This window comes from Callospermophilus lateralis, chromosome 10 (assembly GCF_048772815.1).
Source record: "Callospermophilus lateralis isolate mCalLat2 chromosome 10, mCalLat2.hap1, whole genome shotgun sequence".
Lineage (NCBI taxonomy): Eukaryota > Metazoa > Chordata > Mammalia > Rodentia > Sciuridae > Callospermophilus > Callospermophilus lateralis.
Genome location: NC_135314.1, coordinates 118,705,920 through 118,733,309, shown reverse-complemented (window position 1 = coordinate 118,733,309; position 27,390 = coordinate 118,705,920). Strand labels below are relative to the sequence as shown.

Sequence of the window (27,390 nt, the reverse complement as noted above, 5' to 3'; positions counted from 1 at the left end):
CCTGGAGATGAGTGAGACGGAAGAAAAACCGCTCACTTCTGAGGAAAAACTATTTACGTCTGAGGAACAGATAGGGAGAAAGGACAGATGCACATGTCAGGAGGATAGAAAGGCTATAATGAATTTTTGTTGTTCCATTTTTATTTCATTCTGTCTCGGTTTTGTTTGGTGTTATCTTGTTGGGTTGTATTATAGTAGAAATACGGGATCAGAAACTAGTAAAAAACAAACTGAAAGAGTGTTAAGTAAATTGTTAGAGGAAGAAGGCATCTCAGTAAAATCAAGAGCAGTCAGGGCGTACGTTGATACAATGCAAAAATGTAGCCCATGGCTTTTTAAGGAGGAGTTGTTAAATATATCACAATGGAACCATCATGGTGAAGATTTAAAAAGAATAGAAAAGAACAGCCCAGGAACTCTGCCAGCTGGCACATTGGCATTGTGGGCATTGGTATCTGGTTTTCTTAGTCCAAAGCCTTCAATTCAGACAAAGGTAGAGGAAGGAGAAGACATATTGATTCAAGTAAAAAAGGAGGTCTCTCAAGTTAGTCAGAAAGAGGAAAAGATTCAAGTAAAAGAGAAGGTCTTTCGAGCTAATCAGACAGAGAAAGAAAGTTTAGAGCAGAAAAAGCCATCAGGGGGAAAGTTACAAAAGGAGACTGCTACTAAAACCTTTCTATCACCAGAGGGCTTAAGTGTCCAACCAACAGCACCACCTCTACAGGAGACTGCTACTAACACCTTTCTATCACCAGAGGACGTAAGTGTCCAACTGACAAGGCCACTTCCATATGCTGAGAGGCCCCCAACCCCCGCAGTGGATAGTTCAGATCCTGAGACAGGATCTCAAGTATTAACATGCCCTGTATTTGAGGTAGGAGGGCAGCGAATTTACCATACTTTAAATTTCAAAACAGTGAAGCAGCTAAAAGAGGCTGTAACAACCTATGGTCCTCAAGCACCCTTCACTGTAAGCTTGGTCGAATCCATTACCAACTTGAACATGACGCCAGCAGATTGGGCTAATATGTGTAAAGCTGTGCTAAATGGAGGACAATACCTGTTATGGAAGGTTGCCAATGAGGAATTTTGCAAGGAGACGGCTAGGCGAAATGCAGCAGCTGGTTATCCTCAGAGAAATCTAGATATGTTGTTAGGAAAGGGACCTTATGAGGATCAGCAGCAACAAATTGCATATGATCCTGGTGTATATTTACAAATTGCTGTAGATGCAGTTAAGGCATGGAAGACTTTACAAGGACATGGAGGTTTACAAGGTCAATTATCTAAGATAATACAAGGAACTAATGAATCTTATGCTGAATTTGTAGATAGGCTTATTCAAACAGCTACCAGAGTTTTTGGGAATACAGAACAAGCAATGCCATTAATAAAACAACTGGCTTATGACCAAGCGAATCGTTGGTGCAGAGATATCATTAGACCATGGAAACATGAAGATTTAAACACATATATTAAATTATGTAGAGACATTAATGAACAAGAGCAAGTCATGGCAGCTGCAGTAAAACAGGCTTTAGATGCCAGAGACATTAATGAACAAGGGAAAATTGTGGCAGCTGCAGTAAAACAGGCTTTAGATGCCAGAGACATTAATGAACAAGGGCAAATTGTGGCAGCTGCAGTAAAACAGGCTTTAGATTCCAGGCCAAGAACATGCTACAATTGTGAACAAACAGGACATTTTAAAAGGAATTGCCCCATAGGAGGAGGGTTTAACAAAACTAGGTATCAAAGGAGTAGAATACCGGGTATTTGCCCACGATGCCGTAGAGGGAGACATTGGGCTAATGAATGCCGTTCTCAAACCACCATAGAGGGTACTCCATTATCAAAAAACGAACAAGGACCAAGTGTTTATCCACGATATCGTGGAGAAAGGCATTGGGCTCCATTGCCAAAAAATGGACAGGGGGGCCCAATGCTCCGGGGCCCAAAACCACAAATATACGGAGCACTGGAGGAACCCAGCAACCCCATCAGGGTAGTGCCCAGGACACATTGTCCATCAGATCCCTCATCAGACAAACCAGAGGGAGCGCAGGGTTGGACATCTGCGCCTCCGCCAGATCAGTACTAACTCCAGAGATGGGAGTTCAAATCATTCCCACAGGGGTGAAAGGACCTCTTCCCAAAGGAACAGTAGGCTTATTATTGGGACGCAGCTCTTCTACTCTAAAAGGACTTATGATAAGTCCTGGGGTAATTGATCCCGATTATGAAGGTGAAATAAAAATTATAGCCAGTTCTCCAAATGGTATATCAGTAATTTCACCAGGAGATAGAATAGCACAGTTACTAATAATACCAAGCCTACATGATAAATTTTCCAGTCGTGCTATAGAAAGAGGTTCCAAGGGATTAGGCTCCACAGGTGTAGATTGGGCTATGCTGTCTTTAAATTTAGATTCTCGCCCCATGCTAAAACTAAATATTCAAGGACATGAATTTATTGGGCTACTGGATACAGGTGCAGACCTTAGCATCATCTCTCGTCAAGAATGGCCAAAACATTGGCCATTACAACAAGCCACTCAAACGCTTCGAGGCCTAGGAGTGGCGACTAATCCCCATAGAAGTGCAATGGTATTAGATTGGAAGGATCCTGAAGGATGTGAAGGAACTATACAGCCATATGTATTGGATCATCTTCCTATAAATTTATGGGGACGAGATGTCCTAGATCAATTAGGTTTGACATTAACAAATAACATCAACCAAAATGCACCCACTATTATGACTAGACAAGGTTTTAGGAAAGGAAAAAGATTAGGAAAACAAGAACAAGGTATAGCAGCACCAATACAAATAGATCAAGGAACAGACAGACATGGGTTGGATTTTCAGAAAGGGCCACTGAGACAATAAAAATTACTTGGAAATCAGAAAGACCAGTATGGGTTCCTCAGTGGCCCCTGACTAAAGAAAAGATACTAGCAGCCCATGATCTGGTCAAACAACAATTAGCAGAAGGACATATACAACCTTCTGTATCTCCCCATAATACTCCCATTTTTGTCATCAAAAAGAAATCTGGTAAATGGAGATTATTGCAAGATTTAAGAGCCATTAATAATGAGATGGTTATTATGGGACCTGCTCAATCGGGGATTCCTCAATTGTCTGCTTTGCCAAAAACTTGGTATGTTTTAGTTATAGATATTAAAGATTGTTTTTTTTCAATTCCAATTCATCCTGAGGATAGTCCACGTTTTGCATTTACTATCCCTGCACTGAATCATGAAGGTCCTGATCAGAGATATGAATGGAAAGTACTCCCTCAAGGGATGGCTAACAGCCCAACTATGTGTCAAATTTATGTTAACAAAGCAATCCAGCCACTTAGAAATCAAAATCCTGAACTACAAATATTTCACTATATGGATGATGTATTATTAGCACACAAAGCTAAAAACACATTGCTAGACTGTTATGCCACACTTACAAACTTATTAAAAGATTATAATCTAGAGATAGCAATAGATAAAGTACAATTAAATTTTCCAATTAATTATTTAGGAGTTCTATTATCCTCAACCATGGTCCGTCCACCAAAAATTCAAATACGAGTAGATCAACTCAAATCACTTAATGACTTTCAAAAGTTATTAGGAAACATAAATTGGATAAGGCCTTATCTAGGTATACCAATAGGAGAGTTGGGACCTTTATTTGATATCCTAAAAGGTCCATCAGATCCAAATTCACCCCGAATGTTAACGCCTGAAGCAAGAAAGGCATTAAAAATCATTGAAACATATATGGAAAATATGCATTTGGATAGAATTCATATAAGTTTGCCTTTATTATTTATTGTACTACCAACAAAAAATATTCCTACAGGAGTATTTTGGCAAGAAGGCCCATTATTATGGATACATTTATCTTATTCTCCTAACACTATTCTTACTAGGTATCCTGAGGCTGTAGGACAATTAATACTCAAAGGAATAAAAGCAGCAAAGGGAGTGTTTGGAATTTCTCCCAATAAAATTATTACTCCATATACTATGAATCAAATTGATGAGTTAGCTAATGAGTTAAATACTTGGGCAATAATCATGTGCAAATCTAATGTTTCATTTGATAACCACTTACCATCTAATCCTTTATTGTCTTTTTGGTCATCGCATCCTGTAATTTTTCCAAAAATGACAAGAAAAACACCTATCGGGAATGCTCCAAATATATTCACTGATGGATCAAATAATGGTACAGCAGCAATAGTTACACCTGATCAAACTTTTACATTTTTAGTACCCAAACAATCAGCTCAAAAGGTAGAGCTTAAGGCAGTATTACAGGCTTTTGTGATGTTTAAAAATTCTGTATTTAATTTATTTTCCGATAGTCAGTATATAGTTAACGCTATAGCATCCCTTGAAGATGCTGGTAGAATTTCCCCTTCCTCTACTATTTTCTTTTTGCTTTCCACTATACAAAGTCTAATCTGGGACAGAAAAGATCCATTCTTTATAGGACATGTCAGGGCACATACAGGATTGCCTGGAGCCCTTAGTTTGGGCAATGATTTAGCAGATAAAACTACACATGACATACATATTTTCTCTACACTAGAAGAAGCTATAAATTTTCATAAAAAGTTCCATGTCAATGCTAATACTTTACAAAAGCGTTTTAAAATAACTAAGGAACAAGCTAGACAAATAATAAAACAATGTCAAAATTGTGTGACCTTTTTACCACAAGTTAATCTTGGAGTCAATCCTAAAGGATTGATACCTAACCATATTTGGCAGATGGACGTCACACACTTGCCAGAATTTGGAAAATTGAAATATTTGCATGTTACAGTTGATACTTCTTCTGGATTTTTGATGGGCTCCCTTCATGCCGGAGAAAAAACTAAAGATGTTATAGCTCATTGCTTACAAAATTTTGCCACTGTGGGCGTTCCAAAACAGTTAAAAACAGATAATGCCCCTGGTTATACTTCTACCTCTTTTAAACAATTTTGCTCATCATTTGGCATTACTCATATAACAGGAATCCCATACAATCCACAGGGACAAGGCATAGTTGAAAGAGCTCATCAAACTATTAAAATGTACTTATTAAAGCAAAAAGAAGGAATTGGGAAGGGGTATATATTCCCCAAAGATAAACTTAAAATAACCCTTTTTACTCTAAACTTTTAAAATTTGGATTCATCAGGGCTTAGTGCTGCGGAAAGGCATATGTGTCCAAAAAATGTATATAAGCCCAAGGTACTTTGGAAGGATATTCTAACAGGACAATGGAAAGGTCCTGACCCAGTAATTGTCTGGAGTCGGGGGTCTGTTTGTGTGTTTCCACAGGGAGAACAGCAGCCGATTTGGATTCCAGAGAGATTAACTAAGGTCCTGACCCAGTGATTGCCTGGAATCGGGGGTCTGTTTATGTGTTTCCACAGGGAGAACAGCAGCTGATTTGGATTCCAGACAGATTAACTAAAGCGATTTCTACAGACCAAAAAGAAGATGTGATATCCAGAACTCCAGTTTGGTTATTCTTACATCTGCGACAGAACCAGAATGCTTTTTTCAATATCTATTTTATTATTGCCCTTTCCCATATATTTTTTTTTTTGAGCTCATACAGACCTAGGTTAATGTTTTGCTGATCAGTTCTATTTTTTGAGTATAGAGTTTTTAAACATTGCAATGGAGATTTCACCTGTAAAAAGTTATAAGGCCTTTACTATTATGTTATGTGTCATATGTATTATGTGTGCACACTTGTGTTTTGTGTTTGAATGTACGTATGTCCATATGTCATATATGATGAGCGCTCATGAAAAAATGGATCCAAATAATTTTTTTTTATTCACGTGATTTAAATGGTTTAATTTAAATTGGGTAAACAGCTGTTAAAGATTGTTTTAAAATGTGAACAAAAAAGGAGGTTAACAGATCTGTTTGTTTACTTTCACCTTTCCTTTTCATTATATTTAATAATTCTCTTAAAGATAATGTAAATTGTTAAGAAAATTGTTTTCTTTTAATGCCTTCTGGAATGTTACATAATTTTTTCTTTAGCCATTATTGCCAGAATTCCTATCTTCAGTGAAGACAATGTAAATTGTTAAGAAAATTGTTTTCTTTTAATGCCTTCTGGAATGTTATATAATGTTATATAATTTTTCTTTAGCCATTATTGCCAGAATTCCTATCTTCATCCCAGTGCATGAAGACAAAGATAAAACCAATCTACAGCTTCTGCAATAGCCATCACTGAACTGCTTGCAGAACTTGCCTGGACTATGTATCACTTATATGCATTGTGAACTCACTTGTATGCATTGTGAACTATCTGTTGGTGCAGCAACTTCTGGTAGTGTTGGGGTATTTATGCTGATGGTGTCATCGGTGGTACAATTTTTCCAAAAGGAAAAATACATCAGCTGGCTTGGTGTATCTTCCTCCCTTCTGTTTGTCATGATCGTTCAGCTAAAATTTGGGGGCCAACAGAGGTGAGGCAAAGAACCTCACCCCGCCGCTGGTACGAAGACCTCTACACAGGTGTGGCTGTATACTGGACTGGTAGTCAATGACGGGTAAGATCCAATTACTATGGTACCAACCTAAGACAGGAGGCTGACGCCTTGAGGTCAGCTCATCCGATAACGGGTAAGAACCATATGTACTATTGGACAACCTAAGGCAGGCACGGTCCCTAAGCCACATGCTTGTTGTTTAAACAGAGAGGGGGAGATGTTGAGAGCCACAGCCGAAGGGGCCCCAGCAAACTTTCAGACTGCCAGCTGATGATTGGCTCACAGCGGCCCCAGCAACATCTAGCTGATTGGCTCCTCTGCGGTGATGCTCATTGGGCTGTTTCCCTGCCCTTTCAGACCACGGAGCTGCTCATTGGGGGACTTTTTTGGCTCCGCCCATGCGACCCAGCCAATCGGCCTCAAGAGCAGGAGGATTGTGGGAGGAAGAGGTTGTTGGGGTGTGTGGCTTGTGGGAAGCCGATGGTGGCAGTTGGGCTCTGAGGGTTTTTTCCTGAGGAGCTGTTTTGTTTATTGTGTGTGGTTCTAAAAATAAAGTTAGTTTCTTTTGACAAGTGGCTCCTGAATTGTGCCCAGCCAGACTGCGGCAATCATATATTAGGACTAATAAACACTACCTTAAAATTAAAAACTCCCGCCCCCCCACCAGAAAGACATATGACAGAAGGCAAAGGAAAACTGGAGAAAACATTCATAACACATAACCAAGCAAAAATATCCATAAGTGTGAGAATATGCAAGGAAAAAAGAAATAACACAGTTTTTAATTGTAGAAAGGAGACTCTAATCGGGCTGGGGTTGTGGCTCAGTGGTAGAATGCTTGCCTAGCGCGTGCGATGCCCTGGGTTTGATCCTCAGCACCACATTAAAATAAATAAATAAAACAAAGGTATTGTGTCCAACTACTACTAAAAAATAAATATTTAATAAAAATAGAAACTCCAATTTCCTGAATGATGTATAAAGAGTATATAGAAGTTATTGCTTCCATTCTTATAAGAAAAAAAAAGCTGAGAAAACTGAAAATCAACAACTCCTCTTTGATAATATCCCAGAGTTGAGGTCACAGAGCAAATGCCTGTCCTGAAAACTACAAAGACAGGGCTGAGGTTGTGGCTCAGTGGTAGAGCACTTGCCTAGCACATGTGAGGCACTGGGTTCAAGTCTCAGCATCACATGAAAATAAATAAAATAAAATTGTGTCCACCTATAACTAAAAAAATAAATATTTTTTAAAAAATGAGCAACAACCCCAAAGCTAAAAAAAATTTTTTAGAAAGAAAACTACAAAGACACAGGTGAATGAAGAGAATAAGAGCTTGCCAGAGTATGTGCTACTGCATGAAGCATGGTAGGAACACTTAAATGGTATCAGATTAATTGCCATGAACTAGCTTGAGAGATACAGAGTCCCCTCTCTGAGGGTGTGCTTCTTGCAGGGAAAAGGGAAAGGTAATCATTGGGAAATGAGCCCCAAGTGTTCCATACTCCTTAAAAGTGGTCTGCAATCAGGAAGCTGAATTGCCAGAACCTAACCAACTTCAGTTTTATTGGAGCCTAATGGATTCAGGGACAGAGCTATGTTCAATTTCAGCCCCTCTTGCCTTCTTGGCTAACCTGAAAAGGTATTTGTGAAGGGACACAAGCTCACTGAAAGACTGAGACCCAATCACAAGATTATAGAATGCTTCTGCTCCCCACAATCTTCACTACAACATCACCAGAGTTCTGAATTACAACAGGGAATTGTAAATGAAAGAACAGGAAGCCTCAGGCCTTATTTAAGAAGCCCCTAGTTAGGCACGGTGGTACACACCTACAATTCCAGCTACCCAGGGGCTGAAGCAGAAGGATCATAAGTTTGAGATCAGTGTGGGCAACTTAGGTTGACTCTATCTCAAATTTTTAAAAAAGGGCTGAAGCTGTAACTTGGAGGTAAGCATTTCCTAGCAAGTGCAAGGCCTAGGTTTAATCCCTAGTACTATTAAAAAGAGAGAGAGAGAAAAAAAAAAGTCATCTCTAGGGAAACCCAAACAGGCAAAGGAAGATAAAAACAAGAACACTAAGGAAAAGTTTAGAGTGAGCTCATGTAGATTGGACATGTTTGTGTCATTCCACAATGTCAGAATTTACAGGATAACAACACAGGCACAAGTTACATCAACTTCATAGGTTTCAATTCTCCACATCCTGACAGTTATCTTGGTGTTCTCCATAGCCTAATTCCTGAATAGATGAATATAAACTTCACGCAGAAAGCCTAGTTATCTAGATGGAACTGGAGACCATCACGAGTAATGAAATAAGCCTATCCCCAAACACCAAAGGCCAAATGTTCTCTCTGATATGTGGCTGCTAACCCACAATAATGTGGAGTGGGGAGAACAGAAGTTCACTAATTAGACAAAGGGGAATGAAGGGAAGGGAAGAGAGAGAGGAATAGGAAAGATAGTAGCCTGAATCAGACATCACTTTCCTATGCTCAAACATGAATAAACCACCAGTATAACTCCACATCATGTTCAACCACAAGATTGGGAAGTTATACTCCATTTATTTATGTATGCCAAAATACACTGTTATATATATCTAAAAAAGAACAAATAAAAGAAAGAAAGCCTATTTACCTCATTTCTTTTTTCTTATTTATTTATTTATTTTAGTTGTAGGAGGACACAGTACCTTTATTTTGTTTTTACGTGATCCTGAGGATTGAACCCAGTGCTTCACACATGCCAGGCGAGCGCTCTACCACTGAGTTCCAGCCCCAGCCCTTTACCCTAAATATCACATTTGGCTTTCAGCAAAAAAAAAACAACAAATGGCAAGCTGAAAAGCAGAACAAAATCTGAAAGATCTGAGGGACAAGGCAAGCATCAGAACCAGATTGCAATAAGGCAGAGATTTTGGAATTATCAAAAAAGGTAAAATGCCTAGGACTAATATGCTAAGGACTCTAATGAAAAAAAAACAGATGGGTAATGTAAACAAAGATAAGGAAACTCTAAGAAAGAAAAAGGAAATGCCGGAAATCAAAAACACTAGCAGATGGTCTGGGGTTGTGCTCACTGGTAGAGCCCTCACCTAGCATGGGTGAGGCACTGGGTATGATCCTCTCAGCACCACATAAAAACTAAGTGAAAAAAAATTAAGGTATTGTGTCTGTCTACAACTTAAAAAAAAATACTAACAGAAATAAGGAAAGCCTTTGAAACTCATCAGAGGACTGGAAAGAAAATCAGCGACCTTGAAGATATGTCAATAGAAACTTCCAAAATTAAAAAGCAAAGAGATTGGAAAAAAATAAATAAGAATATCCGAGAACCATGGGACAATTACAAGAAGTCTAAGACACGTATAAAGAGAATATCAGAGGAGAGAAAGGAACAGAAGAAATGTTTTCTGTAAAAACATGACAGAATTTTCTAAAATCAAGACAAATACCAAATCATATATCCAGAAAGCTTAAAGAACACCAATCAGTATGAATACCAAGAAGTCTACACCTAGTATATCACATTCATACTGTAGAAAACCAAAGACAAAGAGAAAAATCTTGAAAGAAGGCAGAGTTTAAAAAAAAAAAAAAAAAACTGATACAGAAAAATTTAAGTTGTAACTGATGAACAGCTGGAGGCTCACTGCAGAGAAGGTTGACCAGGAAGGGAATTTGTAGTGCAGTGAAATTACTGGGTATGACACTGTAATGGTTTACACATATTATTGTCACACATTTGTAAAGGTGTATAACACAAGAGCAAATCCTAGTGTGAACTATAGACTTCAGTTAATAACATATCGAGACTTCAGTTAATAGCAAAATGTATTATTGGCTAATGAATTGTAATAAGCACACTGTCCTAATACAAGATGTTAATTATTGGAGACACTGGTGGAGGTACATAGGAACTCTGTTACCCACTCAGTTTTCTGTAAACTGATCAAAAATTAAAAATCTACAAATTAAATATTTAAAGAGTGGGCAAAATATCTGAACATATGCCTCACCAAAGAAGGTATACAGATGATCAAATTCATTATGAAAATATGCTGCATATCATATGCCACTGGGGAACTGAAAGCAATGCAATATTATCACACACCATGAAAACAACAATCTGCTGCACACCTATTAGGATGCCTACAACACAAAACACGAACATTTAATGTTAGTGAGGATATGCAGCCACAGGAACTCTCATTCGCTGTTGGTGGGAGTGCAAAATGCTACAGCCACTTTTGAAGACAGTATGGCAGTTTTTTATAAAGCTAAATAGAGTTTTACCACAATTGAGCAATTGCACACCTCGGTATTTACCCAATGAGGCACACATTTATGTCCATAAAAAATCTACATACAAAACAGAATTTTATTCATTATTATGGTTTAGACATTAAACATCCCCCAAAAGCTTATGTGTTCAAGGGTTGGTTCCCAAAGCAGCAGATTTCAGAGGTGGGGACTGCAGGAGTAGACTATGAGGGCTCTGACTTCATAAATGGATTAATCCATGTACAGACTCATAGCTTAATGGGTTTGGGGAAAGGGTTTTTTATTCAAGTAAGCTCTTTCTCTTAGCTCACTGGCCACAGAGAGGTGAACAGCTTTGTTCCACAACGCGCTCCCTGCCACGATGTTTCACTCTGCCATGGACCCACAGCAATGGGGCCAAGAATCTGGACTAAAACCTCTGAAACTGATCCCAAAGAAATCTTTCGTCCTTTTAAAAAAGTTGTTTTACTCAGTTTTTTTGTCACAGCTACACAAAGGTGATTAACACATTCAAAAATTACAAAAAACTGGAAACAACCAAGGTGTTTTTCAACAGGAACTGAATAAACAAACTGTGGTAAATCTAAACAATGGCATATTATTCAATGAAAAAAAGAAATGGGCCTGGGCTGGAGTTGTGACTCAGTGGTAGAGCTTGCTTAGCATGCGTGAGACATTAGGTTCGATCCCAGCACATTTAAAATGAATAAATAAAATAAAGGTATTGTGTCCATCTACAACTAAAAAATTTTTTTAAAAAAGAAAAAAATGGGCCTTGTGAACGTATATGACTGCAGCCCAGTGTTAAGTCTACAACATGTATAACCGGAAGAATGAGAAATTATGCTCCATTTATGTATGATATGTCAAAGTGTATAAATGTATTCTACTGTCATGTGTAACTAATTAGAACAATAAAAAATAAATGAAAAAAAAAAGAAATGGGCTGTCAAGCCACAAAAAAAGACACGAAACACTTTAAATGTACATTGATAATGAAAGAAGTCAACATAAAAAGGCCAGGTACTGTATGATTCCAACTGTATAACATTTAGGAAAAGGCAAAACTATAGAAATAATTTTAAAAATCATGGGTTGCCAAGGGTTCAGGGGTTTAAGGAAAGGAATGAATAGGTGAACCAGAGGGAAATTTTAGGGCAATAAAACTATTGCATATGATTCTTAACGTGTAGTCCAACAACTGTAACATGTGCAACATATGTGTAACATATTAAGGTAAGATGTGAGGAACAGAAGAAACTGTGTTGGGGGTGGGAGCATATGGGATCTGTCTGTCCTTTCTGTTCAACGTTTCTATAAATCGAAAATTGCTCTAAAATTGAAATCTAGACTTAAAAGATGCTTCAAAAAAGGATGACTTAAACAGATGCTTCAAAAAAGGATGCACAAGTAACCAATAATTAGCACGACAAGATGATCAACTTTGTTAGTAATTAGGAAAATGTAAAATAAGTACATGATGAAATAAAAAAGTGTGATTTCAACACTGCTTCTTTTTTCAAATTGTTTTTACTATTATGGGTTCTCAAATTTCTATATGAATTTTAGGATCAGCTTGTGTGCTTAAATGGATTTCTAAGTTTTTGTTGTTGTTGCTTTGGGGCATCAGGGATTCGACTCAGGGACTCTTGACCACTGAGCCACATCCCCAGCCCTCTTTTGTATTTTATTTAGAGACAAGGTCTCACCGAGTTGCTTAGCACCTTGCTTTTGCTGAGGCTGGCTTTGAACTCGCAATCCTCCTGTCTCAGCCTCCTGAGCTGCTGGAATTACAGGTGTGTACCACTGCACCCAGCTGGACTCCTAGGTAGTTTGTTCCTTTTTTTTTTTTTTTGGTGGTGCTGGGGATTGAACCCATGGCCTTGCGCATGCGAGGTAAGCACTTTACCAACTGAGCTACATGCCCAGCCCATATTTTATTCTTTTTGACACTATCATAAATAGAATTGTTTTCTTTATTTCAATGAATGTCTAACTCATTGCTAGTATATAGCAATTGATTTTTATATATCGATTTTATACCCTGCAACTCTGCTGAACTTATTAGTTGTAATCATTTTCTCAGGGATTTCTTAAGACTACCTATATAGACAATCATGTCATCTGGATCACAGAGATACTTTCACTCCTTCCTTTCCAAACTAGCTGCATTTTATTTCATTGCTTAACTGTGTAACTGCTCCAGTAAAATTTAATTAGAAGTGATGAGCATGGATATCCTTATCTCATTTCTGAACTTACAGGGAAAGCATTCAGTCTTTTACCATTAAGTATAGTGTTTGCTATAGGGTCTCCACAGATCAGGTAGAAGTAGTCACCCTTTTTTTTTTTTGGTACGAGGGATTGGACTCAGGGGCACTTGACACTGAGCTATACTCCCAACCCTATTTCATATTTTATTTAGAGACAAGATCACACTGAGTTGCTTAGCACTTCACTGTTGCTGAGGCTGGCTTTGAACTCTCAATCAGGTCCTCTTATCTCAGCTCCGGAGCTGCAGGGATTACAGGCGTGTGCCACCATGCCCAGCCGGCCCTAATAAGTCACCTTTATTCCTACTTTGTAGGGTTTTCTACATCTACTGACATGCTCATGTATTTTCTGTCCCTTATTTTATTAATTTGGTATATTACATTAGTCAATTTTCAAATGCTAAATCAACTTTTCATTCCTACAATAACTCCTAGCTTGGTCACAGATTATAATTGTTTTTATTTGTTGCTAGATTTGACTTGCTAAAATTTTGTTGAGGATTTTTGCATCTATATTCATAAGGGATATTGGTCTGCAATTTGTGATGTCTTTGATTTTGGTGTCAGGGTAATACTGGCCTAATGAGCTGAAAAGTGTTCCATTCTCTTCTATTTTTGGAAGAATTGGTCAAAATTCTTCTTTAAGCTTTTGGTAGATTTCACCAATGAAGCTATCTAGACCTGGGATTTTCCAGGTGAGAATCTGTTACTTACTAATTCAAACATTTTATTTGCTAAGATTTATTCAGATTGCTTATTTTTGAGTAGTTTGAATATTTCTAGGAAACTTTCCATTTTTTAATAGTGACCTAACTTGTTCATAGTGTTGCCCATTAAGGCATTTTATGAAGTCAGAATTATTAATGTCCCCTTTTTCATTCATGGTTTGATTTATTTTGGTTTGCTTTCTTTTTTGTCTGTGTAGCTAGTCTTTTCAAAGAACCAACTTCTGGTTTTAATGATTTTTTTTTCATTTTTTTGTTAAGTAGTTTATTAATTTCCATTCTAAATCTTAATTTTTTCTTTTCTTGCTTTGGGTTTAGTTTGCTTATCTTTTCATAGAAAGTTAATTTTTTTTCTTTTAAAATATATTCTTAAATGGGTGTGGTGGTATACTCCTATAATCCCAGTGACTTGGGAGGCTGAGGCAGGAGGATTGAAAGTTTAACACCAGCCTTAGCAACTAACTTGGCTTTAAAATAAAAAATAAAAAGGGGTGGGGCCATAGCTCAGTGGTAGTGACCCTGGATTCAATTCCCAATACCGCCAAGGGGAAAAAAAAAATTCTTTTTTTTTCCGAGAGAGCGAGAGAATTTTTAATATTTATTTTTTAGTTCTCGGTGGACACAACATCTTTGTTTGTATGTGGTGCTGAGGATCGAACCTGGGTCACACACATGCCAGGTGAGAGTGCTACTGCTTGAGCCACATCCTCAGCCCCGAAAAAATTCTTAATATAGCCTTGCTATAAATTTATAAAAACTGCTTTGCCTGCATCCCATAGTTTTGATATATTGTATCATCATTTTCATTCATTTCAAAGTATCTCCTAATTTTGACCCACTGGTTATTTTGAAGCGTGTTAATCTATCTCTCTTTTTAACTTTCAAACTTTTCTTCTGTTATTTTCTTGTAATTCCATTCCATCATGGTTAGAGAACAGACCTTGTATGATGTTATCCTTTCAAATTTAGGGAGGCTTATATTATGACCTCACATATGGTCTAGCCTAAAGAAGGTTCCATGCACACCTGAAAAGAAATATGTTCTGTTGTTGAATGGAATTTTCTATAACTATCTATTAGACATAGTTAGTTCTTATTGTTTTTTAAGTTTTCTATTTACTTTTTGATCTTTTGTCTAACTGTTTTAACCATTATTGAAAGTAGGATATTGGGGGCTGGAGTTATAGCTCAGTTGCCTAGCATGTGTGAGGCACTGGGTTTGATCCTTACCACTGCATAAAAATAAAATAAAGATATCGTGTCCATTGGCTGTAAAAAGTATTTTTTAAAAAAAGAAAGACAATAGGATATTGTAGTCTTCAACTATTCTCGTTCAATTGTCTATTTTCCTTTTTAATTCTGTCAATTTTGCTTCATGTATTCGGGGCTCTGTTATTGGATGCATATACAATTGTAAAATTGTTTTTTAATGCTGATGGATTAACTTTCTTATCATTATAAAATTCTCTCTTTGTCTCTAGTAATTTTCATTTTTTGTTTTAAAGGCTATTCTATCTGAAACCAGGATAACCACTGCATTTTTTTTTTTTTTTTTTTGTACCAGTAGTGCCTTACCACTGAGCCATACCCAGTGGTAAGGGTATTTTTTATTTTATTTCGAGACAGAGCCTCACTAAGTTGCTAAGGCTGGCCTCAAACTTGCAATCCTTCTATCTCAGCCTCCTACATAGCTGGAATTACAAGTGTATGTCACTATTTCAGCTCACTCCATGATAAGGCTTTTCTACCCAATTACTTTTGTTTTTGAAATCTAAAGTATATCCCCAGTAGACAGTATTTAGCTGGATTTGGAGATGGGGTACAGGGGATTGAACTCAGGGACCTTGAGCCCACTAGCTTTACCCCCAACCCTAGATCTTATTTTTTTACTCACTCAAATATTGCAATGAGGTCCGTACTTACCCACAAGAATGCTAAAAAAAAAAAGTCCAATAGCATTTATGAAGGTCAATCAAATAAAAAGTCCTCCCATCACGACAGTGGGTGAACACTTTGGAAATGTGTTTTGACATCATCCACAATCATTGAAGATATATATACACATTCATGCCCTAAATATTCCATTTCTCCATATAGACACAATGCTTATATGTACACTGATATATTCATTTTTTTGAGAGAGAGAGAGAGAATTTTTTAATATTTACTTTTTAGTTTTCGGCAGACACAACATCTTTGTTTGTATGTGGTGCTGAGGATCCAACCCGCGCCACACGCATGCCAGGGGAGTGCGCTACCGCGTGAGCCACATCCCCAGCCCCTGATATATTCATTATAGCCCAAACTTGAAAATAATCCAAATGTATATGAACAGAATAGATTTTTTTAAAACTGTAGAAAAACCATATACTGAACAGTAAGTAATATTGAAAATATTAACAAACTATTTTACACACAACACAGGCATATTTCACTAATATGTTGTACACACCATACAATTCAATTTATATTTTCAAAAATATTCAGGCAAGGGGCTGGGGTTGTGGCTCAGTGGTAGAGCACTTGCCTAGAATGTGTGAGGCACTAGGTTCGATTCTCAGCATCACATAGAAATAAAATAAAGGTCCATTAACAACTAAAAAAAAAATTTTTTTTAAATTTTCGGGCAAACTGGGCACAGTGATGCACACTAGGAGACTAAGGCAGGAGGACTGTAAGTTCGAGGCCAGCTGCAGCAACTTAGTGAGGACCTATGTCAAATAAAAAATAAAAAGGGTGAGGCATACGGCTCACTGGTAAAATGTCCCTGGGTTCAATGCCTAGTACCAAAAACCAAAAAGCAAAAATATTCAGGCAAAATTAAAGTATGGTACTGAGCAATACACACATAAATGATAAAAATGTAAAAACTTCATATACAATGTGAAATTACACAGTGGTACAATTCTTGATCCAGGTGGTGCCACACAGTCGTTGCTCTACTAAGTACCACCCGGTGTAAACCTGTGCTTCGTCGACCTTTCTACATGTGTACACAACAAAAAGGTTTTAAAAACCAAATCAAGGGCTGGGGATGTGGCTCAAGCGGTATCGCGCTCGCCTGGCATGCGTGCGGCCCGGGTTCGATCCTCAGCACCACATACAACAAAGATGTTGTGTCTGCCGAGAACTAAAAAAAAAATATTTAAAAAAAAAATTCTCTCTCTCTTTAAAAAAAAACCAAATCAAGTAAATATGACTTATCTTCCATTCCAATAGTGGTGGGGCTTGATATTCCCTCACATAATTGAATTAATAGTTTTATTTCTTGGATTTTCCCTTCCCCGGTCTTTCTCACATTTCTACACACAAAACCTTTTCCCTACCTCTGTCAGGTTCTGTAAAATCCAGGCCAATCGCAAAGAAGCCTGCTGGGTGGTGAAGGTGAACCGGCTGGCTGCTAGGAGTCGCTTACTTCTAGTGAAGAAGTGCAGCACTCGACAGGAACTGTGCAGGAGCTATTGAAAAGAAAGGAGTTTAAGAAAACCCACTGAAGGTATTTGATGTTTCCTTATCAATTCTATACATATGCTAACAAACCCAATAACAAATAAGTCATTGAACTACTTAGGAAGTTGTTCTCAGCACTTAAGAAAATCTAGAACAGAGCTTGGCATGGTAGCTCACGCCTTTAATCCCAGCCACATGGGAGGCTGAGACAGGAGGATTACTTGAGCCCAGGAGTTTGAGGTCAGCATGGGCAACATAGTGAGACTCCATCTTTTTTTTTTTTTTTTTTTTTAGTATTTATTTTTTAGTTGTAGTTGGACACAATACCTTTATTTTATTTATTTATTTATTTTTATGTAGTGCTGAGGATTGAACCAGGGGCCTCGCACGAATGAGGTGAGCGCTCTACTGCTGAGCCACAACCCCAGCCCATGAGACCCCATCTTTAATAACTAAATAAATCAATAAATCAATAAATAAGAAAAACCCATATAAGGGGCAGGGGTTGTGGCTCAGGGGTAAAGTGCTTGCCTAGCATGTGTGAGGCCCTGAGTTCAAACCTCAAAACCACATAAAAATAAATAAATAAAATAAATATATTGTGTCCAACTACAACTAAAAAAAAAAAAAAAAAAACCCATACAAAAGCCTACAACTCTTTTTACCTTTCTATTTAGTTTGAGTATGGAAGGGAAGGAATAGAGTCTAGGGAAGAGGCTGTATTGGTAGAGTTCTTATTTCATTGGGCTTAGGTATACTTAAATTTTGTTTGAGGTCTGTCTGTTTAGTTAATTCACTGCTATTCAAATTATAATACAATCTACATAAAACTCTTGACCAATCTTTAATTTTAAAGGCTCTTATTCCATATATTTTTACAATATCCATTATCTTGTATTTCAGCTTCAGGTTGCCTCTATAAATCAAAACCCTAAGAAACCTGAATCTCATCAGTAAGAATGAACTCCTAGTAGCTTTTCCTCTTTTTTTATTAGAAATAAAGTTATTACTAACTCAGAAGGAAATTTCCCTATATACTTTTTTAATATCAATTTTTGTGTCAATTTTATTGAGGTACAATTAACATACAGTAAGATTTGCCAATTTTGTGTGTGTGTGTATGTGGTGCTGGGGATTGAAACCAGGGCCTTGTGCTTGCGAGGCAAGCACTCTACCAACTGAGCTATATCCCCAGCCCCAAATTTCCCTATATTTTAAATAATTAATACTTCGATTTTTATGATTTGATTTAATACTATCTATTCTTACCTAATGATCTAAGAACTTATTAAAAGCTTAAAAAAGTATTTAAAGTACTTAAAGTGACGGCCTATATTCCTTTTGTTATATTTTAGGAAATGATTTAAACTTAAGTAAGTTCTTCACTCATAAGCATCCTGAATGGAATCCAGGGCATCACTGATGCTAGGAGAGTGCTCCACCACTGAGCTACACCCCCAGTTCTTTTTTAAATTTTTTTATTCTGAGACAAGGTTGTGAAAGTTGCTCAGGCTGGCCTTGAACTTACCATCCTCCTGTCTCAGCCTCCAAATAGCTGGGATTATAGGAGTGCACCCCAGCCTGGCCACAATGTACCTTATTATTAAAAATTGGATTTAGGATACTTTGAGGATCTTCTGTTAAAAATGCTGACTCATTGGGGGTGTGGACACAAAGTATTAAGAGCTCTAGCACCTGTACTTTGAGTCAACACCTGAACAATGAACCACTTCATTTACATCTAACAAGTAATTGTTGGGGGCCCTCTATTCTATATACATGGACTGTGTTAGGCTTTGAAAAAAAAAAAAAAAAATGAGACAGCCAGAATCTCTGCCCTGTGAAAACTGCTATTCTAGTAAGAAGAGAGACAAATAAGTATTCAAACCAACAAGTTAGATAACCTAAGAAGACAGAATGTAAAATGAGCAATTATTTAATGTGCCACAAAGATTTGTATCCCAATTTCAAATGTGTTAAAATATGAAAACAATGGCCAGGCACAGTGGCATATATCAGTGGCATATACCTGTAATATCAGTGACTCAGGAGACTAAGGCAGGAGGATCACAAGTCCAAGATCAGCCTCAGCAATTTAGCAAGGTCCTAAGCAACTTAGGAAGATTCTTTCTCAAAATAAAAAAATAAAAAGGGCTGGGAATATCGTTTAGTGGTAAAGCATCCCTGGGTTCGATTCCCAGTACCAGAAAAAAAAATGTGTCTTAAAACTCATGAATTGGGGCTGGGGATGTGGCTCAAGTGGTAGCGCGCTCGCCTGGCATGCGTGCGGCCCGGGTTCGATTCTCAGCACCACGTACAAACAAAGATGTTGTGTCCGCCGATAACTAAAAAATAAATATTAAAAAAATTCTCTCTCTCTTTCTCTCTCTCTCTCTCTAAAAAAAAAAAAAAAAAAAAAAAAAACTCATTAATTACTGGTGGTAATATAAATAATAAAATCATTCTTGGAAACAGGTTTGGCAGTGTCTTAAAAAATAAAACACAAAAGTACCAGATAACTCACCAGTAGTGCTTTTGGGATGTGGTTTTATTTACATGAAGTTCTATACAAAGAATGCTCATAACAGCTTTATTTATAATAGGTAAAAACTGGAGTTAGCACAGATGTCCTTCAACAGGTGAGTGGTTAGATAAACTGTGGCACATCTGTACCACAGCAATGAAAAAGAAAGAGTTGCTAATACACCAACTTGAACGGATCTCCAGGGAACAATACTAAGTGAAAAAAGCCAATCCCAAAGGTAATATCAGAAAAGAAGTATGATCCCATGTATAGAACATTTTTTAAATAAAAACATTTTTTTAAATAGAGGACTGATTAGTGGTTGCCAAGAGATAACGATGGGAGAGAGTAAGGAGTATGTAGAGAAGAGGTAGATCACAGTTAATTAAAAGGCAACATAAGAGATCATTGTAGGGGCTGGGGTTGTAGCTCAGTGGTGGAGCACTTGCCTAGTAAGGGTGAGGCACTGGGTTCAATCCTCAGCACCACATAAAAAATAAATAAATAAAGGTTAAATTCTTTTTTAAAGAGAAAGACCATTATAGCCATGCACAGTGGTGCATGTCTATAGTTCCATCACTGGGGAGGCTGAGTCCCTAAGTAACTCAGAGAGACCCTATCTCAAAATAAAAAAATAACTGGGGATGTGGCCCAGTGGTTAAATGCCCTGGGTTCAATCCCTAGTACCTTGGGGGTAAAAAAAAAAAGAGAGAGAGATCATTGTAGTGATGGACATGTTCAGTATCTTTTTGTGAGTGTGTGTACCAGGAATTGAAAGCAGGTACAATTTATCACTAAGCCATATCCCAGGCCTTTTTATTTTTCTAGTTTGTGACAGGTCTTGCTAAGTTGCTGAGGCTGGTGTTAAACTTACAGTCTTCCTGCCTCAGTCTATTGAGTCATTGGAATTATAGGCCAGGCCCAGGCTGTTCAGTATTTTGCATACAGCAGCAGATACCTGGAACCTGCACAGATGGAAAACTGTATAGAATGTAACATAGGCACACAAATGAGTACAAGTAAAAATGGAGAAATCTAAATAAGATTTATGGACGATATTAATGTTAATATCCAGACTGTGATGTACTATAGTTTAGAAAAATGTTATCATTAGGAGAAACTACACAGTGTATAAGGGACTTCTGCAATTTTTCTTATAACAGCATCTGAATCTATGATTACTTTAATTAAAATTTCAATGTCACGGGGCTGGGGTTGTGGCTCAGCAGTACAGTGCTCACCTAGCACATGGGAGGCCCTGGGTTCGATCATTAACTCCAAATATAAACAAATAAAATAAAGGTATTGTGTCCAATTACAACTTAAAAAATATTTTAAAAATAACACTTCACCACAAGGAACTGATAAATGTTGGAGGAGACATTCTGAAATTTAATAAGTTTGGTGCAAGAAACAAAGGGAAATGTGAAAGACTAGGGTAGAGAAGGCTCTTCACAAGGGCAGGGAAGGGTTCCCAGAGGGGCTGACACATGGGTGGGTCCCTAAATCACGAGAAGGATCCAATCATCATGATGGGAGAACTCATGGTGAGAAAGGACTGGAGAGCTACATGAACAGTATGCACCTGTAATCCTAGAGGCTCAGGAGGCTGTGGTAGGAGGATCACAAGTTCAGAGCCAGCCTCTGCAACTTGGCAAAGCCCTAAGCTACTCAGTGAGACCCTGTCTCTAAATAAAATACAAAAAAAGGCTGGGGATATGGCTCAATAGTTGAGTGCCCCTGGGTTCAATCCTCAATACAAAAAAAACCCAAAAAACAAAAAACAAAGAGCTACAAGAACAAAAGCAGACAGGCAAAGATGGACAAAGGGGTCTGCAAAGTGGACAGGGCCAAACCGTGTTGAGGAGTTGGGATTCTATGCTAGGGCAGAGAAGACACAGTGATCATGAAGAACAATGAGAGAAGGCCTGGGTGGCTGAGCAGGCTGGAGGAAGACACGGCTGAGGAGATGACTCCATGTCTCAATTACTTCCTATTCCTTGGGGCTAGTGATGGCCAAACTAACTGGCCAAACTAACAACCATGGTGCCAGCTCTGACAAATGCAGTAGAAACAGCTCCCACAGCCTCAATCCCAAAACCATGAGCCCTAGGAAGAGTGACAGCAGGGAGGAGTTCCTCCACAGCTAGGACACGCCTGCAGCAGGGCAGGCTCAACTGTGCCAGTCTGCTTTTTGGTGCATTTTCCACTAAGAAGAAACAAAACTTTCATCAAGCACATGTTCAGTTTCAGGTAGATACAGCGCTTTTAATGCTCAGTGTTACGCATGAGGTCTTAGTTTTACATCAAAATTTGACATTTGGAGTTCATACTGTAGAAGTAAAATGTTTTTGTGGTCACAACTAATTTTCAAAAAAATAAAAGTTTCAAATATCTCTCTTAAGGAGTATTTGGTGGACTATTAAACTTTTTTTAATATTTATTTTTTAGGTGTAGATGGACACAACACAATGCCTTTATTTTTATGTGGTGCTGAGGATTGAACCTGGGTCCCGCCCGTGCTAGGAAAGCACTCTACCACTGAGCCACGATTCCAGCCCCTTGGTGGACTATTAAAAACTACTGGCTCAGTGGCAGAGCATCATCTAGCACGTGGGAGGCCCTGGGTTCAATCCTCAGCACCACATAAAAATAAATAAATAAAATAAAGATATTGTGTCCAACTAAAAAATAAATATTAAAAAAACTAATGGTTCATCAATCCCCAGTACCCCCCAAAAAAAATTATAGATTAAGCCATAAAATTACAAAGTAAAATTTATGTATTTACTTATTTAATTTTTTGCAGTGCCAGAATGGAACTCAGGGCTTTACAAAATATTAGGGAAGGCACTCTACAACTAAGCTGCATCCTCAGCCCTAAATGATTTTATTTTAAATTATACATTTCAGGGTTCAAGATATTTCCTTAAAATCACTTTCAACTCCTTTAACTACCACTTCTTTCCTATACACAGAAACTCAATATTCAGTCTCCCAAATTATTATGACAAGATGCATTTAAATATATGTAAAATATATATACACACAATATATGCACTGTCTGGTGCCAGCATAGTAGCTGAGAAGGCATTTGATCATGAGGCATTAGAAATCTTAAAATAATCAATATGGAATATTAATTGGAACATCAAACACGCAGGTTTGACCACATTTGAGGAGGTGGAAAACACCTGACCCTTTGACTCAGTAATCTCACAATGAGGAGGGAGGGAGATTTCAGAGAAATAATACTATTGCAGCTAGTGTTGATGCTGTTGCTGCTGCCACCACCAGCAATAGCACTGTCACTGACTGAAGGCCTACTACTTCCAGGCATAAAGTGAAGAGTTTGTGGCAGGCTGCCAGCTATTATCTCAGTATCCATTCTTTACTTTATTACAACAATGATGAAATTTGGATATTTCATTCTATCTAGTCTGTGTCTTTTCCATTTCTCAAGGATAGAAACACAAATTCCCACTAACAGGTAAAACTGTGGTCCCCACAACCTCCTCAAGACTTCCCAAGGTGCAACTATTAAGTACTTAAGTCTACCATATATAATTTTGGGTGACTATTATTAAACTTTACTGGTTTGGGGAATTGTTTGTGTAATCTTAATATCCTAAAGCAACAAACAAAGGAAGTTATGTAATTAAGTCTACAGTTAAGAGATAGTTATAGGAAAAAACAATAACATCCAAATCACATAAGAAAAGATTACCTTCATTACAAGAGAATTATTCCAGGATTTTACAAGTTCAATTGCTCTTAGGTCTTGCCAACTAATAAAGTTGTGAAAATGATTTCCTGTTTTCCTAAAAAAGAAGGAAATAAAGTTTTGAGACTCTGTAAACATCAGAGACTATACTAAAGATTTGCCATGAGAGAAAACAAAATTAGAGGCTAAAATATAATTTCAAAACATGATTTAATTAGATGGGGCTTTCTGAACAGCTTCTCTTTGATTTTTTTAAACTAAACACACTGCATCACAATTATATGACATACATTGTGAAATTTTAGATCAGATTCCATCCCCAAAGATAATCTTTTTGAAATATTACAATGTGTGCACACCCCAAAACAACAAACGAAAAGGCCTTTGAAAAGTTGTTCACATATTTCTCTTTCTCTCTAAGGACTGAACCTAGGACCTTGCACATGAGCACTGTACCACTAAGCTACACCCGAAGCCCTTTTTAAAAAAATTTTTTTAGTTGTTAATGGACCTTTATTTTATTCATTTATTTATATGTGGTGCTGAGACTCGAACCCAGTGACTCACACATGCTAGGCAAGTGCTCTACCATTGAACCACACAACGCCAGCCCCTCACCCCCAGCCCTTTTTATTTTTTGAGACAGGATCTCACTAAGTTGCACAGGTTGGTCTTGAACTTGCAACCCTCCTGCTTCAGCCTCCTGAATAGCTGGGATAAGAAGCTTGTGCTGCCATGCCCAATGGCTTCTTTAAAAGCAAGAAACAAAGCCAGTGCCTTTCCCCTTCCTTGTACTTATCCTGATACATATAATCAGATAAAAACTTCTGACCTGCAGAGGATCTAAAATATCACCTGAGCCTATTTCTTTACCTTTCAATTGTAGGATTTGGCCTAGCCTTCAGGAACCTAATATGCTTACCAAAATTTCTCCAATAAACAGAAATTCAAACCGGGTATGGTGCCATGCTCCTTAATACCAGTTTCTTGGGAGACTGAAGCAGAAGGAATGCAAGTTAGAAGACAGCCTGGGTGACACAGTGAGATCCTATCTGCAAACAGAAAAGGCAGGGGACGTAGCTCAGTAGTAAGGTACTTGCCTAGCATGTGTGAGGTCTTGGGTTAGCTCCCAGCTCTGCGAAAAAAATTTAAACATTAAGAAAATAAAAACCCCTGGGCCAGGATTGTGGCTCAGTGGTAGAGTGCGTGCCAAGCATGCATAAGGCATTGGGTTCGATCCCAGCACCAAATAAAAATAAACAAAATAAAGGTATTGTGTCCATCTACAACTAAAAAAATATATTTAAAAAAGAAAAGAAAAACCCCAGAAATTCAGCAAATCCTGGGTCAATACCACAATAAGAGTACAGCACTAAAAAAATATAGAAGAATCTGGGCATAATGACACACACCTATAACACCAGCTACTGGCGAGGCTGAGGCATAAGGGAAAGATTCCAAGTTTAAGGCCAGCCTGGACAACTTAATGAGATGCTGTCTCAAAATAAAAAAATAAAAAGGGCTGGGGATATAGTTCAGTGATGGTGTACCCCTAGGTTTAATCCCCAATAGTGGAAAATAAAGAAAGAAGTAGTGAAAAACTCCTTTCTCCTATTAAGGATCCTACAAATCAGCCACTGGTTCCCACAAACCTGTGTGCCAGCAGTGACTGCACATGCTCTACCACTGAGTCACGCCCCCAGCACAGCATCTACTAACCTTCAACATTAAACTCGGGCTGGCTTGCTACCCTCTTCAGGTCTCCTCCTGTGTCACTTTCCAAGGCTGCCATTCCCCACACTACTTAAGCAGTCCATATTTATGGTCACATCCTCAATGATTTCAGCCAATATTTATAAAGCAATCTTTGTCTGTTTCTGGGGACAGAGCTGTGAACAGAGACAGTGCATCTTTGCCCTGATGAACACACTTTTTACCAGGAAATTCAAATAAAGAATCACTCAGTTGCTTACACAGGATAAGAATAAATGTCATGGGTAGAAGTTCAAGGTGCCATGAGTATATTCAACAGAGAGAGCATGCCTGGTCTGGGGGTCAAGAAAGGCTTCTTTGAAAAGTGACTGTGGAACTGAGCTCAGAAGGTTGCTTAGGAATTAACTAGGAAGGTGAATATTCTTTTTTTTCCCCCTGCCTTGGTACTGGGGATTGAATCCAGGGGCATTTAACCACTGAGCCACATCCTCAGTCCTTTTTATTATTTTTTTATTTTGAGACAGGATCTCACTGAGTTGCTGACACTGGCTTTGAACTTGTGATCCTCTGCCTCAGCCTCCCAAGTTGCTGCAATTATAGGTATGCGCCACTGCGCCCAACAGGAAGGTGAATATTCTTGAAAAAAAGTGCTGTTATTTGTTCAGTCATCATGAAGCAGTGTTAGGGACTGGCAGGCTAGTGTGCTGAAGAGCAAAGTAGGGGGAAAATCAAAATGTGGAAGCGATATTGCTAATTCAGATCACAGTACAAGACAATCTAGAAAACTGACCTCAAGGGGTAGCACATATTCCAACATTCACATAGCACTGACTTGGCTTAATTCTATTTCTACAAACAATAAAAGGAGAAAAAGAGAAGAGCATAAATGGCAATGTTGTAAAGAAACTATCTTAAGCCCTTCCAACACGTTATACCATTCTGTGGCTCATATATATTTTGTGTCATAAATAAGTGGCAAGAGCCATTAACATAAATATTAAATGCTACAATGAGAGACATATTTCATGTGGCAAGATCATGGAATAAAACTTGTGTAAGGAGACTGTAAAGCCCTTGGGGGCTGGCACTCCTCTCAGTTTTGTATTCAGTTCAGCAGCACCACAGCGAGTCACTCCCTGGGAACCTCCCAACAGTTACGGAGAGTTCCCCACTCACTGGCATGACTCAAGCAGTTTATGTTACTGATTGGCACACACTCTGATCTGAGGTTAGTTGGCAGAAGTCTCCCTGAGAGACAGCAATTCAAGAAACAAATAGCTAGTGATTTTGTAAAACAAAATAAATTTTTAAAAAATCAAAACAGAGGTGATATATTTGGAGTTATTTTAGAAAGTCAGCTAAACACACCACTGATTATACTGAAGGAAAAAAAAAAAAGAAGTTAAATCCAAAGAATATAAAGAAAACTCAAGGACTGAAAAAAAACATTAACAACATTGAGTTTCCCGGTCTCTTACAGGGGGGAAAAACAAGGAGAAAAACAAAAAGAAAGTTCTAAGTTTTATACTTCCTGATAGCAAGCATATGGAAAACAGTGTTTGTATGGCCATGAGGACAGGGATATATCCTGCCCATAGGAAAAAGGCAAACAACGAGGGGGGAGGAGGGGCACTGGCTGGACTGGAGCAAACAATAGATTGTTCCAGAGGGTCTGGTCTATCTCCCTTCCCACAGAGGAACCTGCCAGCATCATGCACCACAGAGGCTCACTCAGGCCCAATGAGCAGAATAAGCCTCCATTATTTTAGGGTAAAGAAGAAAGGGGCCTTGCATCTATCTTAAAAAAATCTGCATTCCAGTTTTCTACAAGCAAAGAGTATTTCTAAAACTCACAGAAGAATACAAATATTTCAAAAAAGAAAAAAAAAAAAGCCAAGAAAAGAAACTCACATAATTGGTCTAGGAGAAAAACTTGTTCCCTCTACAAAGAAAAATAGCAATACCAATAAGGGAAGCAGACTCCTTGGAATCTGATTCTTATATCTTTTCTAAAAACAAGGTATGGTCCTACTGCTGCCCAACAAGTGTATTCCTAAAACTCCTATCTTGAATGAGAGGTACCAGATCCTGACGAAAGCACTCTGGGGGGCCCATGACCATATCACCAAATCCAACCAAATGTGACACTTCTGAACAGCTCCCTTCCTAGAAA

At 38.0% G+C, this 27,390-nt stretch overlaps 1 protein-coding gene across 1 annotated transcript in view; it reads right to left on the bottom strand.

The window, feature by feature from the left end:
- Gk5 (glycerol kinase 5) overlaps nucleotides 1-27,390 on the bottom strand; it is a 76,723-nt gene that overhangs the window by 37,842 nt on the left and 11,491 nt on the right. Inside the window, exons 4-5 of the mRNA XM_076868398.1 lie at nucleotides 23,508-23,601; nucleotides 17,133-17,264 (exon numbers count right to left, since the gene is read on the bottom strand). Of these exons, the coding sequence (XP_076724513.1) occupies nucleotides 17,133-17,264; nucleotides 23,508-23,601 (226 nt within the window). The remainder of the gene's footprint in view (nucleotides 1-17,132; nucleotides 17,265-23,507; nucleotides 23,602-27,390) is intronic.